The sequence below is a fragment of the Rhinatrema bivittatum genome, chromosome 3 (assembly GCF_901001135.1).
Source record: "Rhinatrema bivittatum chromosome 3, aRhiBiv1.1, whole genome shotgun sequence".
Lineage (NCBI taxonomy): Eukaryota > Metazoa > Chordata > Amphibia > Gymnophiona > Rhinatrematidae > Rhinatrema > Rhinatrema bivittatum.
This window is the reverse complement of record NC_042617.1, coordinates 197191946-197213540: the sequence shown is the minus strand read 5'-3', so window position 1 is coordinate 197213540 and position 21595 is coordinate 197191946. Positions and strand designations below refer to the sequence as shown.

Here is a 21595-nt window from a genome sequence, read left to right as displayed (position 1 = left end):
ACCTCGATACGTCGAATCCTCCAGCTACTGGGTCATATGGCAGCAGCTATCCATTTGGTTGCCTACATGAGACTATATATGCGCCGCCTACAGTGGGGATTAAAGAATCAATGGTCTCAATTCTTTCAGTCCCTCTCAACCAATGTACAACTTACCACCCAAATGCGCACCGATATTCGATTGTGGAAGAACACCAACAACTTGACCTCGGGAACACCCTTCCGTTTACCTCCCCATCAACTCACCCTCACGACAGATGCATCCAGAAGGGGCTGGGGAGCTCATCTGAGCGAACTGAAGACTCAAGGTCTCTGGTCTACGCAGGAGAGCACACACCAGATCAACCTTCTGGAACTTCGAGCCATTTGGAAGGCACTTCAAACCTTCTCCCCTCAGGTTCGGGGCAAACATCTCATGGTAGACACAGACATCCAAGTTGCCATGTTCTACATAAACAAGGAAGGAGGGCCAGGTTCATGGATCCTTTGTCGAGAAACACTTCGAATACTGATGTGGGCAATAGCAAACAAAGTTTCGATGCAAGCCACTTACCTGCCAGGCTTAAACAACGTCACGGCGGATCGCCTCAGCAGGATTTTTCATCCACACAAATGGACTTTAAATTGGGATGTTGCAACCAGAATCTTTCAACGCTGGGACAACCCAGTGATAGATCTCTTTGCCACAGAGAACAACAGTCAAACACAAGTATTTTGCTCCATTTACCCAAGCACACTTCGTCATGCTCCAGATGCCTTTCTCATCCCATGGACGGAGGGCTTGCTCTACGCTTACCCTCCTATCTCGCTAATATCAAGAACAATTCAAAAATGCATCCAAGACATAGTGGATATGATCCTCATAGCTCTGGCATGGCCAAGACAGCCCTGGTATCCGTATCTCATGCGACTATCCATTCGCCCACCAATTCCACTGGAGAACCATCCACGTCTGTTGACTCAGGAAGGAGGGTCACTCCTTCTTCATCCAATGCACCAATCCTTCCACCTGACAGCTTGGAGGTTGAAAGGAAATTATTAAACCATCTGGGTCTGCTAACTCCACTTGAAGACATTCTCATTGCTTCTAGGAAACCTTAAACTAGACGTAACTATGCAGGAAAGTGGCATCGTTACACAGAATGGTGCACAACACAAAGGCTAGACCCTGTCTCATCAACAGCCACGCACCTCCTGGAGTATCTTCATATACTCTATCTTGCTGGTTTAGCGTTGGCTTCAGTTCGTGTGCATGTTAACGCCATTGCAGCTTTCCACCACACTCATAATGGACTTCCCATTTCCAACCATCCATTGATCTCCAGATTCATGAGGGGCATGCTACGTCTAAGGCCACAGGTGTCAAAACCACCTATATCATGGGATCTCAATATAGTCCTTGAACAACTAATGCTGCCTCCTTTCGAGCCATTAGATTCATGCCACATAAAATACCTAACCTGGAAAATGGTATTTCTAGTGGCGGTCACATCAGCACGGAGAGTAAGTGAGCTACAAGCCTTGGTTCACTATTCTCCTTATTTAGAATTTTATCATAAGGTCACTCTTCGGCCTCATCCTACCTTTCTTCCTAAGGTAGTATTGGCTTTCCACATAAACCAGTCAATTACATTGCCAATCTTTCAACCTAAACCTCATCATAATGACCAAGACAAGCTTCTGTACTCTTTAGACTGTAAAAGTGTTAGCTTACTACAAACACAGAACTCAATCTCAAGGAAGACCATCTCAAATGTTTCTATCTTTTAACCCTAATAATCCAAACCAACCTGTCTCCAAAAGAACCATTGCTAGTTGGTTATCCCAATGCATTGAATTCTGCTACAATAAGCGTTCTCTGCTTTTGAGCAACAAACCGAAAGCACACCAGATACGTGCAACAGCAGCATCTGTTGCACATTTAAAAAGGGTTCCACTGCTGGACATCTGCAAAGCGGCAACCTGATCTTTTTTTCATACCTTCACATCTCACTACTATATCGGACAGCAAGCATCTTCCGATGCAGCTCTGGGTTCGGCAGTTTTGTCAACCCTACATACTGAGTAAGACTGTCTACCTTTATTGAAGGGTAGTGTCCTCAACTTAAACTCATTATATGGACACAACCCGGGAGCTTGGAACTCCCAGACAGCATGGATAATTCAGTCCTGCTATCGACGGGAAAAAGCAAGTTTGCTTACCGTAAAACGGTATTTCCGTAGATAGCAGGATGAATTAGCCATGCAATCCCTTCCCACCTCCCTAGACAGTCTACAGATTCTACCAAAACATTTCCACGTACATATCGCTTGGCTACAAGAGACTGAGGTAACTCTATACGGCTGCGCGGAAAGCTCACCGCACAGCCGTATAGAGTTCAAAACTCTGTACTAACTGAGAACTTTGCCTATTGCCCGGTCGCGAGACGCTCCCAGACAGCATGGCTAATTCATCCTGCTATCTACAGAAACACCGTTTACGGTAAGCAAACTTGCTTTTACCCTCCATTGCCTCAGGTACAAACTTACAGGCCGATTCAGTAAAGTCCGCGGGAATACTGAATCGCGCGCACCGGCCACTCGCCGGTGCGCGCGATTCAGTATTCAAATTAGGTGGTGCGGTAGAAACAGGCAAAAGGAGGCGCTAGGGACACTAGTGCGTCCATATCGCTTCCTTTTAGCCCAGAGCGGCGGCTGTTAGCGGGTTTGACAGCCGACGCTCAATTTTGCCGGCGTCTGTTCTCGAGCCCGCTGACAGCCACGGGCTCGGAAACCGGACGTCGGCAAAATTGAGCGTCCGGTTTTCGGCCCGACAGCCGCCGGCCCATTTTAAAAAAAAAATCTTTGGGGAGCTTACCCGGAGAGACGCTCCGAAAGGAGGAAGGGCAGTCGGGACTGAACGAGCCTCGGTGAGCGGAACAACGCCTCCCCTCCCACCCGTGATGTCACCAACAGCGACGCTCGGCTGTGCCGATTTAAGGAGAGGCACAGCATGAGAGAAGTGGGAGCTTACCCGGAGAGACGCTCCGAAAGGAGGAAGGGCAGTCGGGACTGAACGAGCCTCGGTGAGCGGAACAACGCCTCCCCTCCCACCCGAGACGTCACCAACAGCGACACTCGGCTGTGCCGATTTAAGGAGAGGCACAACGGTGCGCTGCCAAAGGGGCGCGCCCCTGGGGGATTTTTTCAAGATCTGCTTGGATATATTTATGGGGAAAAAGAGGAAGATCAAGGTTACAACATCGACACCATTGGGGAAGGAGATGAAAGGCCCAATGGACACCCATATTATTCGGAGCCAGCCCCCCAGAGAAGTAGCCCAAGAAATATCTTTCTCTTCGGGGACTGCTGCGAGTCCAGCCCAGGACCAGAAATCCAACTGACCTCCCGATCAAGAAGGGGTAAGTGTTTTAAATACCCCTGAAGAGAGGGAGGGAATTACAACAAAAGAAAATGGACAAAAGTCTCTAGAGCAGGCTTCAGGGGAGATCCTGGTGCCTGATAACATCTCCCTAGTGGACGTTTGGAAAGCCATCACCAAAGTGGAAAGGATGGTTTCCCAGTCCATCACTCAATCCACTGTCTTTTCAGCAGAAATTAATGTGAAAATGGAAGATCTTAGTAAGAGAATTGAAAAAGTTGAAGCCTCTAACTCTGTGATGGGTTCTCAAATAATGTCCCTACAGGCAACGGGGACCACCTTTATAAAAGATACTGTGATATTATATAAGAATCTAGAGAGTATGGAAAATCTATTACGCAATAAGAATCTGCGACTTTTAAATTTTCCATATACGAGATTATTATCCCCTTAAGAACTTTTTAAAAAATATGTTAATGAGATATTACATATTTCTAATGACATATTGATATAAAAAATGTATTATGTATCTAATTATAGGAGAGAGGTAATAGAACCTGAAGGAGGAATAGATATTTTGAGTGAAAAAAGCCCAAATTTAACATCCTTTTTAGAGGCTTCAATGGATGATATATCCACAAGAGCCACATTAATTGTGGCTTTCTGTTTAGAACAAGATAAAAATCTTGTTCTACAAAAATATTTCCAAAATAAGAGTTTTCTTTTTTGTGGCAAATTGGTACAAGTATTTCCTGATGTATCAAGGAATACTCAGAGTAGAAGGAGACAATTTCTTTTGATGCGACAAAGAGTATTGGCCCTAGGGGCAACATTTTTTCTTAAGTTTCCCTGTAAATGTCTTGTGACTTATCAGAAAAATAAGTTTGTTTTTCTTGAACCTTCTAACCTAGAAGTATTCCTATCTGATTAAAGGCGGATAGAGATTGAGATTATAGTTGGAAGTATAAATGGTCAAAAAAGTTTATTCTCTCTGATATTCAATAGATATGAATATTACTGAAGTTTATTTCCTTTATTAAGCTCCCCTATAATGTGGACTTTTATGGAATAACAAGAGATGTGTTTGCTTGTGGTTTGATTTCAATATGAAAAGTATCAGCTTGTTATACATTATGCCTTTCTTTTTCATTGTAAGAAATGTTTGAGAAATTTAATAAAGTATAAATAAAAAAAATGTTTGTTTTTTTTTAATAACTTTTTTTACTTTTCGGGACCTCTGACTTAATATCGCCATGATATTAAGTCGGAGGGTGCACAGAAAAGCAGTTTTTACTGCTTTTCTGTGCACTTTCCCGGTGCCGGCAGAAACTAGCGCCTACCTTTGGGTAGGCGCTAATTTCTTAAAGTAAAATGTGCAGTTTGGCTGCACATTTTACTTACTGTATCACGCGGGTATACCTAATAGGGCCATCAACATGCATTTGCGTGTTGAGGGCGCTATTAGGTGCCGCGGGTTGGACGTGTGTTTTCCTCCCCTTACTGAATAAGGGGTAAGGGAAAACGTATGTCCAAGGGCAGGTTAACAGTGCACTCCGTCGGAGCGCACTGTACTGTATTGGCCTGTTAGATTGTAAGCCCTCTGGGGATAATGTAATCTGCTTTGAAGCCCTGAAAAAAAGTGCAAAAAGCGGAATATAAATCTAAATAAATAAATACCCAAACTACATCTTCAGCTTCTGGTGACAGGTTTAACCATATCAGATGATTAAACCTTTGTATATTTTATTTTGTTCATACTGTAAGCTTATTGTAATGGTTTTTTGTTTCCTTTTTATCTCATAGGATATGATTGTGCGAGCCCTCCGCCAAACCAACAGCCGTAGTTTGGAGGCAGCCATCGAGTACATTAGTAAGATGAGCTATCAGGAGTCCTTTAGGGAACAAATGGTTGCTGCTAGACCTCTCAGTGCAGGGATGAAACCACCAGGTACACTTAACCGTTTATTTTATTTTTAATGATAACCTACTAGATATTAATCCACTGTCTATCTGGTAAGAACATTTTGGTTTTGTTTCCTTAATGTTTCTTGGATTATGACTGTCCTACTTTTTAATATTGTGTGTTATGTATGGTACAGTATTTGTCTTTTATATGTGTGTGTGTGAGTAACATGAGTTAAGCCAGTCCATCTCTTTGTATTTGTGGATAATAGTTAATGCCTTCTTTAGTATTTAATTTCTGTGCAAGGGTGTTAAGGAGAATGCACAGTTTTACACATATACTTTTTGTGCACAAACTCCTTGCTGCATCAGTAGTAACGTTCACACAAAAAAATATATGCATAACTGTGAGTAAAATTGTGTGCCCTGTTAGATCACACCTTAGTACATTGGGCCTAGGGGATAGTAAGGCTTAGATTTATTCATCAAGGTGATGAGCTTGGAATCCAGAAGGATGATGGTCTCTATTCACATAATTGCTTGCTGGTACCCAGCCGTAGAATAGCATTTAGTCCTGCAACTTTAGTCATTTGTTAAGAGAACATTACAGTTGCAGTTAATTGAAGATGCCTATAGGCTTAAACAGGCAAAAATAAATGGGGCACTGTAGAGAACTATCAAATTGTATTCTTGTGTTTTTTTTTATCATAGAAGAAAACCTATTTATGCATTTAAAAAATTTATATATACATTTCAACATTTCTAGGTAGTTTACAATGCTACAGTCATAAAAATAATCATAAAATAATCAAATAATACATATACAATAATCTTACAGGACAATTAAAAGAATAGATGCAATAAAACCCCAAAACAATAAAAACAGTAAAAATAAAAACAAAATGAAAGTACAAAGCCTTTTTTTTTTTAATGCTGCAAAACATCAAATAAAGAGATGTAATACATTAGGCCTTGCACCAACTCAGCCTAAATATTAAATTGCTAAAACCAACGAATTTTTGAGCCTCGTTTTAGGTCCTTAATTACTGTTGGCCTCAGTTAAATTGTAAGCCAGCTTAAAAAGAAAAGATTTTATCATCTTTCTAAACTTGAGTAAGGACCTTTCCATCTTGGCATGCAACAGTAAGGCATTCCATAGAAGAACCCCTGAACACAGAACAAGCGATCCCAACACTCATTCAGCCTAATGTATCTAAAAGATGGAACAATGAGAAGATACTGAAAGAAGGATTTTGTGGCATATTAGTTGGTATAGTTTTAAGGCAGCATTAAAATAGGAAGGTGTAAGGTCATTAAAATCCTTAAAAACCATTTAAAGAATTTTAAGCTTGATCCACCAAACTATGGGTAATCAATGGTAATGCTCCAGGATAGGAGAAATGTGGTGTTGGATCAAAGTCTCAGAAACCATGCATACAGCAGCATTCTGAACATATTGAAGTGCATATGGAATTGTCTTCAGTAAGCCTAAATAAAGGGCATTGCAGTCGTCGAGGGCGGCCATTACCATAGAATGAATAGTCTTTGTCATTTTCAGTCATATAAGAACATACATAGAAATGACAGCAGAAAAAGACCAATCAGTCCATCTAGTCTGCCCAGCAAGCTCCCACACTTATTTTCCCATACTATCTGTTTCATAACCACCAAGTTCAGGGCCCTTGTTGGTAACTGTTTTTCTCACAGTACAAGCAGAATGGTAGTCCTCACATATGGGTGACATCACAGGATGGAGCCCAATCTCGGAACACTTCTGTCAAAGATTCCAGAACTGTCAAAGTTTCCAGAACTTTGACTGGCCCCTACTGGGCATGCCCAGCATGGCACCAACCCTGCAGCCAGCAGGGGTCCCCCCTTCAGTCTTCTTTTTTCCGCGCAGCAGTAGCCACGTGGTTAAGGAGCTCTGCAGAGATTCCTGACAGGAATTTTCCTCATGGAATTACTAAAATTTAATTTACCCCACAGGGGTCCCTCCTTCAACTTTATTCAAGCCGCGGTACTCTGGTAAGTTTTTTATCCATTTTCCGTTGATTACCGTCTAGTTTGGCCCTCGTGGCCTACTGGCCGTCCGTACCGTGGCTCAATTTTTTCATGGCCATGGCGTCGGGGTTCCGCCGATGCCCAGACTGTAATCACACCATGCCCATCACAGACCCTCACAAAGTCTGTGTAATGTGTCTCGGAAGTGAGCACGATGTCCTAACCTGTACCAAATGTGCCCTTATGACACCAAAAGGTTGCAAGGCTAGAACGGAGAAGATGAAGCTTCTCTTCTGTGCTCAAACCCTAACACCGTCCATTGCATCGACGTCGTCAGAATCGGCACCGTCAATTTCGCGCCAGCATTGACCTCCGGCCGGTGACTGTCTGGCATCGACGACTTCTCGGCCTCTGTCACCCTCTACTTCCCCTCAGGACCAAGGGGATCGTAGAGATAAACATTGCCACCGGCATCGAAAGTCTCGGACCATCGAGGGAGCGAAATCATCGATCTCGCTGCCGTCGAAGAAACCCCGTCCAGAAAATGCACCGACCTTTTCGGCGACCAGGTCATCGAGGCAACCCTCACCCGACAGCGTATTGGGAGCCGCGACTCTGCCTCTAACGGTGGTCCCTCTGGCTATGCCTCTGCCTCCTTCTTCTGTTCTGGAGCCGGGGCTGCTTGCTCTAGGTCTCCGAGAAGAACTGGACCGGATGGTTCAGGAGGCCATCGACAAGGCGATGCACCGACTCCAGGTTCCTCCGACACGGGTACCGATTGCGGAACCGACCACTGACCCGATTCCAACAGCGTTGGCACCGCTGCTCTTGAGGATGGAAGCGCTTATGGCCGCTTTTCCACCGATGGACCCCGGGTCACCGATGGCTCCGGTGCCCTCCCCGCTTGCATTGTCATCGGGCAGAGAAACACCGTTCTGCATCCCTCCTTCGGGAGTTCTGCTGATGCCTCAGCCGTCGATGCCGATAAGTCCGTCTGTGCCACCGATCCATCCATCGTCACCACCGAGCCACCCATTGATGCCTTCATTGGTGCCTCCAGTTATTCCTTTGAGTCCTTTGGAGCCTTGACCAAGACCTTCAGGGATCCCACAGCCCGTCCTCCTCTAGTCCCTAGAGGAGCAGGTGCTGATCCCTATGACACCTGGACTGATGATTCTTCACCACACACCGATGATTTGCCTTCACCACCTTCACCTACTAAAAGTAGAAAGCGTTCTCCTCCAGAGGACCTTTCCTTCATAAATTTTGTGAAGGAGATGTCTAAATTGGTACCCTTCCAATTGCAGACTGAAGATGACAGGCGTCAAATGATGGAGCTATTACAATTCCTGGATGCTCCCAAGGAAGTAATCTCCATCCCTATCCACCAGGTTCTTCTAGATCTCCTAAAAAAAAACTGGGAACATCCTGACTCTGTGGCTCCAGTCCACAGGAAAGCTGACACCACCTATCTCGTTCAGTCAGCTACGGGTTTTTGCAAACCTCAATTGGATCACCAATCTGTGGTTGTCGAATCTGCCCAGAAAAGAGCAAGGAGAGCAAACCTCACACTTCCTTTCCCCAGGCAAGGAACAGAAATTTCTAGATGCCATTGGTCACCGTGTCTTCCAGGGATCAATGCTCATCTCCAGAATTGCCTCTTATCAGCTCTATATGACCCAATATAATAGGGTCTTATTTAAGCAGATACAAGACTTAACAGACTCCCTGCCTCAGCAATTTAAAGAGCAACTCCAAACCCTAGTCAACAAGGGTTTTGAGGCAGGCAAGCATGAGATACGATCATCTTATGATATCTTTGACACTGCAACCAGGGTATCTGCAGCTGCTATCTCGGCAAGACGATGGGCCTGGCTCAAGTATTCAGACCTACGCCCTGAAGTTCAGGACAGATTGTCCGACCTCCCCTGTGTAGGAGACAATCTGTTTGGCGAGCAGATTCAACGGACGGTGGCGGACGTAAAGGACCATCATGAATCCCTGAGACAGCTCTCTCTCATGCCTTCCAAATACTCTTCAAAACAGCCTTTTAGAAAAGACTCAAGTCCTTCTTCCGCCCAAAGAAGTCCTACCCGCTACCAATTAGAACCCATTCTACAAGACCGTTCCAGAAAGCCCAGTCTCGTCAGACACGTAAACAAAAACCGCAAACAGCCCCTCAGCTGGGGCCTGCTTCCAGTTTTTGACTCTTACATAGAGAGCAGCTGCCAGCTTCCATTGCCCCATATACCAGTGAGAGGTCAATTGTGCCGTTTCAACATCAGGTGGCACTCAATCACCTCAGACCAGTGGGTCCTAGCGATAATTGCTCAAGGTTATCGTCTGAACTTTCTCTCCATTCCACCGGACTCCCCACCTCTACTGACGTGGAGAACATCCGACCACTCACTGCTCCTGGAGCAGGTGGTTCTCCCTCCTCCTCCAGTCCAGAGCAATAGAACCAGTGCCTACTCACAACAAGGCCTAGGGTTCTATCCCGGTAATTTCTAATCCCCAAAAAAAAGCGGGAGGCGTTTGTCCAATTCTGGATCTACGTGCCCTCAACAAGTCCTTCTTCCTCTTCTACCAAGCGGAGACTGGCTCTTCTCTCTAAACCTCCAGGACGCATACACTCATATCGCGATAATTCCATCTCATTGCAAATATCTGAGGTTTTTAGTAGTCCCCAAGCACTATCAGTATGGAGTGCTTCCATTCGGCCTTTGCATCTGCACCACGAGTCTCACAAAATGCCTTGTTGTAGTTGCAGCCTTCCTCAGAACTCAAGGTGTTCACGTCTACCCCTATCTAGACGATTGGTTAATCAGGGTTCCCACTCAGCAAGCTGCTCTGACGTCCCTACATCTTACTTTACACACTCTAATTTCACTCGGATTTCTCGTCAACTACGATAAATCCTGCTTAATCCCATCTCAAACCTTATCGTTCATTGGGGCAGACTTGAACACCTTGCAGGCAAAGGCTTTCCTGCCTCGACAGCGAGCTCTCACTCTCGTGTCTCTGGCACACCAGCTGCAGTCTCAACACTCCACGACTGCATACCGCTTTCTCATTCTCCTGGGACAAGGGAACCATGATCCTGATAGCACCCCACTGGCCGCGCCAAGTGTGGTTTCCAATACTTCAAGATCTCTCCATTCGCAGGCACATTCCCTTGGGAAAGGACCTGCTTCTAATCACTCAAAACGACGGGTACCTACGCCACCCCAATCTTCAAGCCTTGCCCTGACTGCATGGATGTTGAAAGGTTAATCCTTCAGCCACTTAACCTTTCTGATTGCTTCACAGAAGCCTTCCACGAGAAAATCGTATTCTTACAAATGGAACAGGTTTACGTCATGGTGCTCTTCTCAATCCCTTGACCCCTTTACCTGTCCAATCACGACGTTTCTGGACTATCTCTGGCACTTGTCAGTCAGGTCTAAAAACTTCCTCCATCAGAATGCATGTCAGTGCGGTTGCCGCCTTCCATAAAGGTGTCGGGGATGTTCCTATTTCAGTACAACCCCTTGTAACACGTTTTTTTGAAGGGCTTGCTTCACCTCAAGCCTCCTCTGCGTCCTCCGGCCCCTTCTTGGGACCTCAACCTAGTTTTGGGTCGGCTCATGAAACCATCATTCGAGCCTCTTCAATCCTGTGACCTTCAATATCTCACATGGAAAGTGATTTTCCTTTTGGCAATCACTTCTGCTCGCAGAGTTAGTGAATTATAGGCTCTAGTTACTTACCTGCCTTACACTAAACTTCTGCAGGACTGGACAGTACTCTACTCCGCACTTGAACTGCAAAACTCGGATCTTCATGCTTCTTCTCCGTATCCTGTTTGTGATATGAAACCATACCGTTTGATGATCACTGGTGCTGAGGTGGGCACCCACCTGGACATTAGAGACATTATCTCCATTAGTGAGCACTAAATAGAGTATAGCTCCCTCCCTCGTGGGTTCCATTACCATTTGTTTGAACAGAGCCCCTTGCAGGGCATCCACTATCTCTCTACTATTGTTAGATTCTGCAGAAGGGATTCTCTAGTCTACATCCAGCAGATTAAAATCTCCAACAATTACCACCTCTCCCTTCTCTCCCAACTTTGGATGTCTTCAATCAGATCTCTGTCAAGCTCTTCCATTTGATTTGGAGGCCTGTAAACCACTCCAATAAAAATGGATGCCCCATCATCTTTTTTTTAGGACAGACTCTTATGTATCAGACAAAGTTTATAAAAGGTGTTTCTAACAATCTGATTGATATGTGTGCAAAGGGATAAGTCTTACTGACTTTTGGGATTTGACCGTTATCATTGGAGTTCTTATCGGGAATAGTATCAGATATCTGGCCAGATATAAAATCAGCTTTCCATAATTCAATGACAATTTATTAGTATCTAGCCGCTTTTTAATGGTGGCTAAGTGCTTCTTCGAAAGATCCCGCAACTGGGACATAGAACTGTTTGTCATTTGCAAAAATGCAATAGTCAACATCAAGACCTGCGAGAACCTGATAGATGGACATGATATAAACATTGAATGAAGATGTTGATAGCGCAAAACTCTGAGGAACTCCAATTTTTATGTAGAAAGCATCAGGTTTGGAATTACAGTTTACAATTTTCTGAGTTTTTCCATTCAAGAAAGATGCAAACCAGTTATGTACAGTATTGCAGATAAAGATATCATTGTCTCATTAATAAGATATTGTGGTCTATGGTATTAAATGCAGCTGTAAGAACCAAAAGGACTTGTGGTTTGCAGAACCTAGAGGTGATATAAGTTATGAAAATCTTCCTTTCCGCTTCTTTTCCTAAAACGACTTTGTCTTCCACCTTCGAAAATAAGATTTGATTTCAGAAATTACTAATAAAATATATTCTACGTGGATAAGTAGGATAAAATGCAGTCACACAAATGGGTGATGTCATCTGATGACACCAACCTGGGCATGTTTTTCAGAGCTCAGAACGACAGATCTGTCTGAACATGCACAGGAGTTCCTGCATGAGTCTCCTCAGTCTTTCCTTTTGCTGCTGAAGCAAGACGCACATCGCACTGCTTCACCAGTCCCTAGAAAATAAGCAACATGGAATCTCAAACATTTGTGATCTTACCAGTTACGTGTGACCTGGTTTGGCCACTGTTGGAAACAGGATACAGGGTTTGATTGACCTTTGGTCTGACCAGTATGGCAAATCTTTTTCTGTTCATTAGATTTGAACTTTTAGCAGCTTCAGTGACATTTCTCCAATTAATCTCACTACAGTATAGCTCCCGAGCAGCAACGTGGTTCTCAATTAAAAGGGAGGGGGGAGCTAAGCTGCGATGTGCATGCTTAATCTTCATGCAGCCTCCTTTCACGAATAGGCCGAGTATCTCCAGGATCCATTTAGCAAAAAAGGGCATGGCATCGGTACCTTTTGGATGTTCAGGAAATTCTACAATGCAAATATTTTTCTGACATCCTCTGTTCTCAATATCATCAATCTTTTCCCCATAGAAGAGAGTTTTCATTTGAGGATAACATTTTTAGGGGCCTCAGTTAAAGAAGGCTACAATTCCTCCACGTGACCTATTCTAGTGATTAAAGCAGAGTTTTCCTTCACTGTGGAGACCAGTTGGGCTACCTTTTCTGCCACCACAGCCAATTTATATTGATATCCGAGATGAGTTTCTATGAAAATCTCTCAAACGTCCTGCAGTAGTTTTTTTGTGTCCACAGGAATTGTTAGCAAGGGCCATTCATCCTCTGAAATGGAATCTTCTCCCTGGCATTTCTTCTCTGACAATTTCGATTTACACTGCCTGGAAGGTTTAGAAGTTTTTTCTGCCTGATATGCTATTAAGGGTTTCTTCTGTTGGTCCTTAGATGCTGTAGTCATATTTGTTAGGAAGAAATACAGTTTTTTAACAGGATTTCTGAAACAAGTCAAGAGAATTATTTTCACAGGCAGCAGCCTGCTAGACTGCCATGAACTCATGTGGCCTGCTTGTGTGACAAGTGAATCTATTTGACTTCTAAGAAATCAAAGTTGCTTATCTGTAATAGTTCTCACCAGTCAAACCAGCCTTCCCACTAACTATTACTAATGATTACCATTTCTCTCTTTTTTTTATAACTATTTATAATTTTCCAAGCAAACAGAAAAAATACAAAGAAGCAAATAATATCGCAGTGAGTTACATGGCAAAAGAGGTTATATAGGGGAACAAACACTTAAAGTCCATAAAAATAGAAAGAAAAAGAAACAACCCAAGTGGCACCCCAAATCATCTTAAATATCATTCAAAAAAATCAAGATACGGCCCCCAAATAGTGGCATATTTAGCACGTTCACCCTTAAGACTCTACCTTAGCTGTTCCAGATTAGCAATAATCTGTTTGCAAATGTCAGTCTATACTAGAGGTGACTTTCCAGAAAGTTGCAATAGTGAATCGAGCAGCCAGCAACAGCTACTTGACCAGTGCTCTGCATTTCACTGGAACCAGGGAGATGAAGGATAACTGCTATTTCTTGTGTAACTCGGGACCAGAAGCCACGTGCCTCAGGGCAGAACCACCACATATAGATATAGGTACCTTCTGCCCACATCCTCGCCAGCATTGGTCACTGGCACCAGGGAAACATTTAAACATTTAAAATATCGTACTTCAGTATTATAAGTTCTATTAAGTAACTTAAACACAAGCTCCACCCTTCTAGCGCAAATGGAAATGTGGGCAGAGGTCCAAATAGCTTTCCACACCCTGGAGTCTAGGTTAATACCTAAATCTGTATTTCATAAGTTCATGATAGAACGAGGAGTGTCTTTTTTCTAAATTTACTCCAAAGTATCCCCTAGTACATAAGTGAGATATGTTTCACACAGGTATCAGGATCACTTAGAAAATGCTCCAAACCATCCTGTTGCCTTAGAAGTGTAGACAAATCAAGTTGTACCCCCCAAAACACTGGGGAGATTTCATACTCTTCACATAAATCTTGAAACAAAAGTAAACACTCATCATCCCATAGCTGAGCTAGGTGTATCAGCCCCTTATCCCGCCAAGCTTTAAATGCTGGTGAGAACGTACATCCAGAAATAGTTGGGTTTTCGTAAATAGGGGTAACCAGTAAATAGGTATCGGTATCCCTACCCAGAAATTTAAACATAAGAAATTGCCATGCTGGGTCAGACCAAGGGTCCATCAAGCCCAGCATCCTGTTTCCAACAGAGGCCAAACCAAGCCACAAGAACCTGGCAATTACCCAAACACTAAGAAGACCCCATGCTACTGATGCAATTAATAGCAGTGGTTATTCCCTAAGTAAACTTGATTAATAGCCGTTAATGGACTTCTCCTCCAAGAACTTATCCAAACATTTTTGAACCCAGCTACACTAACTGCAATAACCACATCCTTTGGCAACAAATTCCAGAGCTTTATTGTACGTTGTGAAAAATAATTTTTTCCGATTAGTCTTAAATGTGCTACTTGCTAACTTCATGGAATGCCCCCTAGTCCTAATATTATTCGAAAGTGTAAATAACCGATTCACATCTACTCGTTCAAGACCTCTCATGATCTTAAAGACCTCTATCATATCCCTCCTCAGCCGTCTCTTCTCCAAGCTGAACAGCCCTAACCTCTTCAGCCTTTCCTCATAGGAGAGCTGTTCCATCCCCTTTATCATTTTGGTTGCCCTTCTCTGTACCTTCTCCATTGTAACTATTTCTTTTTTGAAATGCGGCAACCAGAATTGTACTCAGTATTAATAGTGCGCTCTCACCATGGAGCGATATAGAGGCATTATGACATTTTCTGTTTTATTAATCATTCCCTTCCTAATAATTCCTAACGTTCTGTTTGCTTTTTTGACTGCTGCAGCACACTGAGCCGACGATTTTAAAGTATTATCCACTATGATGCCTAGATCTTTTCCTGGGTGGTAGCTCCTAAAATGGGACTACCTCCAAGTCCTCATCCTCATGACATCAACCCTGGAAGTGGTCCCATGGGCAAGAGCTCACATGCGACCGCTACAGCGCTCCCTAATGTCATGATGGAACCCAATGTCCCAGGACTACTCCGTTCGCCTCCAGCTCCCGTAGGAAGTGCGGAACCAGCTCCAACAGTGGCTTCAAGAAGACCATCTAATCAAGAGAGTAAGGCTATCCCCACTGACCTGGATTTTGCTCACCACAGATGCGAGCCTATAAGAGTGGGGAGCCCACTGCCAGGAACTGACAGCCCAGGGGCAATGGGACAAGGAAGAGTCGGGGTGGAACATCAACCGACTGGAAGCCCGGGCGGTCAGACTAGCCTGCCTACGGTTCAGTCACAGACTCCAGTTCAAATCTGTCAGAGTCATGTCAGACAACACCACAACAATTGCCTACATCAATCTCCAGGGAGGAACCAGAAGCCAACAGGTGTCCCTGGAAATAGATCCCCTAATGGTGTGGGTGGAAGCAAACCTACAAGGGATCTCAGCAGCCCACATCGTGGGAAAAGACAACGTCACTGCGGACTACCTCAGCAGAGAAAGTCTAGACCCAGGGGAATGGATGCTGTCGACCACAACCTTCCACTTGATAGTAAACCGCTGGGGAACCCCAGCCATGGACCTCCTGGCAACACTGTGCAATGCCCGAGTTCCCAACTTCTTCAGTCGCAGATGAGAACCACAATCCCAAGGGATCTATGCCCTCGTCCAGATCTGGCAGGAAGACCTGCTATATACGCCTTCCCCCCCCCCGCCCCCCCCCCCCCCCCCCCCCCCCCCCCCCCGTGGCACTATTGGGCGGGATCCATCCGCAAGATAGAACCCCACAGTGGGCTAGTACTTCTAGTGGCCCCGGACTGGCCAAGAAAGCCGTGGTACCCAGACATGCGAAGACTCGTGATGGGGAGCCCTCTCCCCCTACCTCCACACAGGGATCTGCTCCATCAAGGCCCGATCCTCCATGAAGACCCAACTTGATTCTCTTATGGTTTGGCCATTGAAAGGACACGCCTGAAGAAGAGTGGATACTCTGGGGCGGTGATTGACACCTTGCTCCGAGCATGCAAGTTCTCCACATCGCTAACCTACATAGAAACATAGAAATGACGGCAGAAGAAGACCAAACGGCCCATCCAGTCTGCCCAGCACGCCCTGCACTCCCTTCCTTTCTTTCTCATGCCTATCTGTCACTCCTGGCTTTCAGCAACCCTCTGGTTCTATTTCCCCTCCACCCCCACTACCAATGCAGAGAGCAGTGCTGGAACTGCATCCAAGTGAAACATCCAGCCCAATCAGTTAGGGGTAGTAACCGCCGCAACAAGCAAGCTACACCCATGCCCATCTGTCCACCCAGTCCACATAACTCAGTCCTTGTTGGTTGTTGTCTGCGAATATTCGAAGACTGGTTCGAAGATCACGACATCCTTCCACGGACAGCCAAAATTCCCACGATCCTGGAATTCCTGCAGGACGGCTTACCAAAGGGGTTGTCCCTCAACTCCATCAAGATTCAGGTGGCCGCGTTGGCCTGCTTCGGAACCAAAGTGAAAGGTATTAGCTTAGCATCTCATCTGGATGTCTCCCGCTTCCTGAGAGGGGTCAAGCAGATCTGACCACCCTTAAAGTGGCCAATACCCCCATGGAACCTCAATCTAGTACTAGACTTCCTAGCGGGAGCCTCCTTCAGACCTATCCTTGGTCTGTCCCTTGGTCTCGCCATCTTCGCCACCTTAACGTCGGCAGACTCCCAGTCCGATAAGTGGAAAGTCGGAATCCGTACGAAAGACGGACCACCTATTCGTCCTTCACAGCGGGAAGGAACAAGGGGAAGCGGCCTCGCGGGCAACCATATACCGCTGAATCAAAGAAGTAATCAAGGCAGCCTACGTAGAGGCAGGCAAGCCTCCACCTCTACAAGTCAAGGCCCATTCCACTAGAGCCCAGGCAGTGTCCTGGGCGGAAACCAAGATGCTGTCACCCACCGAGATCTGTCGGGCGGCAACATGGTCCTCCATTCACACCTCCAGGTTCTACCGCCTGGATGTCCAGGCTCGGGAAGACACAGCATTTGCAAGGGCAGTACTAATTGGGCCACAGGCAGCCTCCCACCCGGTTCGGGAGTAGCTTTTGTACATCCTATTGGTTCTGAGTCCATCTGCTACACGCTAGGAAATGGAGAAATTACTTACCTGATAATTTCGTTTTTCCTTAGTGTAGACAGATGGACTCAGTATCCCACCTACGGCTGCCGCAATACACGGAAATCTCGGGTGACAATTCCCGAGAGCAAGACAAGCACGGGTAAGCCCCGCTTCCCTTCAGCTAGGATACCCATAGTTACCGGGTGTTGGCATTTCTCGGTTGAGGGCACTGGCGGTCTCCAGCTATAGTCCAAGTCAACCAGTTCAAGTTAATCACGTTTATCAAGTTATTCAAGTTAAACAAAATTAATCAAATTATCCAGACACACATATATCCACAATTGCTTTTCGAGGAGAATACTGAAGAGCAAAGCTTCCTGCACGGGTATATGAACTGGTGCTGACGTCAAATTGAAATCTGACTCCGTTTCCAACTACTATCAGGAGCACACTATACCCATTGGTCCTGAGTCCATCTGTCTACACTAAGGAAAACGAAATTATCAGGTAAGTAATTTCTCCAATACTTTCAAAAAGATAAGGCACCCAATAATAAATATGCACGTTAGATAACGCCATACTTCCTTGATCCTTGGGCAACCACAAGTGACTGAAACTCACCCGGGGCCGTCGACTATGTCAAGTGAATCATGATATGCACTTAAGTCATTGAACACAGTGACAGAGATTGAGCAGTTAACATGTTGAAAAAGATATAAGAGCTTTGTTGTTAAATTAATTTTGAGCAAGCTGATTCAGCCCACCCAGGAAATCATCAAATGCTCCCATGCTAACATAGTTTGTTTGTTTAACCAATGAGGGGTGTGTAATTCTTAACATAGAGCTCCTTAGGGTGCCTAGGAACAAAAATCCCCAAATATGTGAAACCATTTGTCACCACCTTAAAGTCAGAAAGACTCTCCGGGACTCCCATCAGACTTACTAAAATTTATTTTATACCCGTATTGATTTGAAAGTGAGGAGAGCAGGCCAGAAACCCGCGGGGCCATCAGGTAAACCAACACATCGTCAGCATGAAGAGAAATCTTATGAAACTGCCCTCCAAACCAAAACCCTTGAATGTTCAGATGTTATCTGATAGTCACTGCTACAGGTTCAATGGCAAGATCGAATAGCAGGGATGAGAAAGGACAGCCCTGCCTAGTACCTCAGGCAATGTCAAAGAAGGAGAGAGACCCATTAATATTAAGCCGAGCTCTAGGTTTTTTATACATAGCTTTAATCCAAGCAATAAATCTAGTAGGCATGCCTGCATTTTCTAAAACAGCAAAAAGATAAGGACAAGCTAAACGACTAATCGCCTTTTCAGCATCCAAGGAAGCTATGATACCCGACACTGCCTTATGTTGGGCTAGATGCAACAGATTGAATAAGTGTCTGGTATTGGAGGTGGAAACCCTACCCTTCACGAAACATGGAAACATAGAAATGACGGCAGAAGAAGACCAAACGGCCCATCAAGTCTGCCCAGCAAGCTACGCACTTTATCCATTTTTTCCCCTTTTTCTCTCTCCCACCTGTTACTATTGGCTTCCAGTACCCTCCAGCCCTAATTCCCCTCCACCCAATTTAGAGAGCAGCTCTGTATCTGCATCCAAGTGACATCCAGCTCAATTAGGGGTAGCAACCGCTGTAACAAGCAGGCCACCCCCTTGCCCCATACTCTTACCCACCCCTGTTTTTATTTTTTTGTTTTGTTTTATTTTATTTTATTTTTTTTGGAAATAGCAGCCCTCCATTGGCATCCCGCTCCGTGAATGCCTCTGTGGCTACTGCCGCTCCGTGCAGTGTTTGAATGCCGCTGTGGCTACTGCTGCTCCGTGCAGTGTTTGAATGCCTCCACTTTATTCACGCCCTCTAGACTTGATGGATCCACAGTGTTTATCCCACGCCCCTTTGAAGTCGTTCACAGTTTTAGACTTCACCACTTCCTCCGGAAGGGCATTCCAGGCATCCACCACCCTTTCCATGAAGAAATACTTCCTGACATTGGTTCTTAGTCTTCCTCCCTGGAGCCTCAGCTCGTGACCTCTGGTTCTGCTGATTTTTTTCTGACGGAAAAGGTTTGTCGTCGTCTTTGGATCATTAAAGTTTTTCAAGTATCTGAAAGTCTGAATCATATCACCCCTGCTCCTCCTTTCCTCCAGGGAGTACATATTTAGATTCTTCAATCTCTCCTCGTATGTCATCCTATGAAGACCCTCCACCTTCCTGGTCACCCTTCTCTGTTCCGCTTCCATCTTGTCCTTGTCTCTTTGTAGATACAGTCTCCAGAACTGAACACAGTACTCCAGGTGTGGCCTCACCAAGGATCTGTACAAGGGGATAATCACTTCCCTTTTCTTACTCGATATTCCTCTCTAAGCATCCCAGCATTCTTCTGGCTTTTGCTATCGCCTTGTCGCATTGTTTCGCAGACTTCATATCATTAGACACTATCACCCCAAGGTCTCTCTCCTGCTCCGTGCACATCAGCCTTTCCCCCCCCCCATCGAATATAGTTCATTCGGATTTCCACTCCCCATATGCATGACTTTGCACTTCTTGGCATTGAATCTCAGCTGCCATATTTTCGACCACTCTTCCAGTTTCCTTAAATCCTGTCTCATTCTCTCCACTCCTTCCGGCGTGTCCACTCTGTTGCAGATCTTAGTGTCAGTTGTGATCAGAGTGCATCAAAGCAGGAAGTCTTAAGTTGTAACACCTTCGCCAAGATTTTTATATCTGAATTAAGAAGAGAAATGGGTCTATAAGACCCACATTCCATTGCATCTTTCCTCTTTTTATAAATGAGTGATCGTAGCATCAGCCATAGCTCCCAGGGAATGCCCCCCATCGCCAGCCACATTAAAGACCAAGAAAAGATGATGAGAATCAGAGAAGTTTTTTTTTTTTTTTAAGTCAATAGGCAACCAGGGCATTTACCTCCTGGTAACCACTTGATAGTCACCTGAATTTCAAGTAGAGAAATAGAGGCAGCCAGCCTGCCTTTCTGCATATCAAGAGTGGGTAAGCCCAACCCCTGTATAAATTGACCAATGTCATTAGGATGAACCCCAGCAGGAGCCTGATTATAGAGTAGAGCAATATTGCAAAAAGGCCACTTCTATTTCTTGAGAGTTGGAGGAGAGAGTCCTCGATGACTTCCTAACTTGCCAATGGCGCAAAACACCCAGCTCTACTACCTTATCCATCTACAAAGACCAGCTCCACCGATATAGAAACCTCATACTACGATCAAAAAAAATCTTCTTCGCCAGCAGAATCCATGATTTCCAATTCGACGCAAAGGCTCTCTTCACATACGTCTCACAACTCACGAAAACCAATGCTCCGGCTATACCAGAGGAAGAGGCACAAAGCAAAGCAGAAGAACTTGCTCTTTTCTTTCAAAAAAAAATAACAAACACCTTAGCAATGCTGCCCCCTAACATCTCCACACAACAGACTACTGCTGCCAAACCGACCATCATCGGAGCCAAATTTGATACCTTCGAACCCATCTCATCCAAGGAGATCGAATCCCTCCTAAAGAAACTGAAACCATCAAGCCACCCTTCAGACAATATACCTACAAAACTCCTCCTTAGTATCCCAGACACCATAGCCAGTCCTGTGGCAGATATCATAAACTGCACCTTATCTCAAGGAATATATCCTGACTCTTTAAAATCTGCATCACTCAAACCTCTTCTGAAGAAACCCAACCTAGACACACAAGATCTCTCTAATTTCCGCCCAATCTCCAACCTTCCTTTTGTTGCAAAAATCACTGAAAAATTGGTCAATTCCCAACTCTCAGATTTCCTAGACGATCATAATATTCTCTATCCTAATCAATATGGGTTTCGCAAATCCTACAGCACAGAAACCCTCCTCCTCTCCCTTACGGATCACATCATCTTAGGCCTAGACAAAGGTCAAGCATTTCTGTTAGCTCTTCTTGACATCTCGACAGCATTTTCCAAAATGGCGCCGAAAAATGGCGGCGGCCATAGACGAACACGATTGGACGGCAGGAGGTCCTTCCGGACCCCTGCTGGACTTTTGGCAAGTCTCGTGGGGGTCAGGAGGCCCCCCACAAGCTGGCCAAAAGTTCCTGGAGGTCCAGCGGGGGTCAGGGAGCGATTTCCCGCCGCGAATCGTTTTCGTACGGAAAATGGCGCCGGCA

The 21595-nt window shown here is 45.0% G+C and overlaps 1 protein-coding gene across 13 annotated transcripts in view; it reads left to right on the top strand.

The window, feature by feature from the left end:
- The window catches only part of LATS1 (large tumor suppressor kinase 1), a 184047-nt gene that overhangs the window by 59044 nt on the left and 103408 nt on the right, over positions 1–21595 (top strand). For all 13 annotated transcript variants that reach the window (XM_029594077.1, XM_029594084.1, XM_029594081.1 and 10 more), the window contains one exon: positions 5164–5308. In XM_029594077.1, the coding sequence (XP_029449937.1) occupies positions 5164–5308 (145 nt within the window). The remainder of the gene's footprint in view (positions 1–5163; positions 5309–21595) is intronic.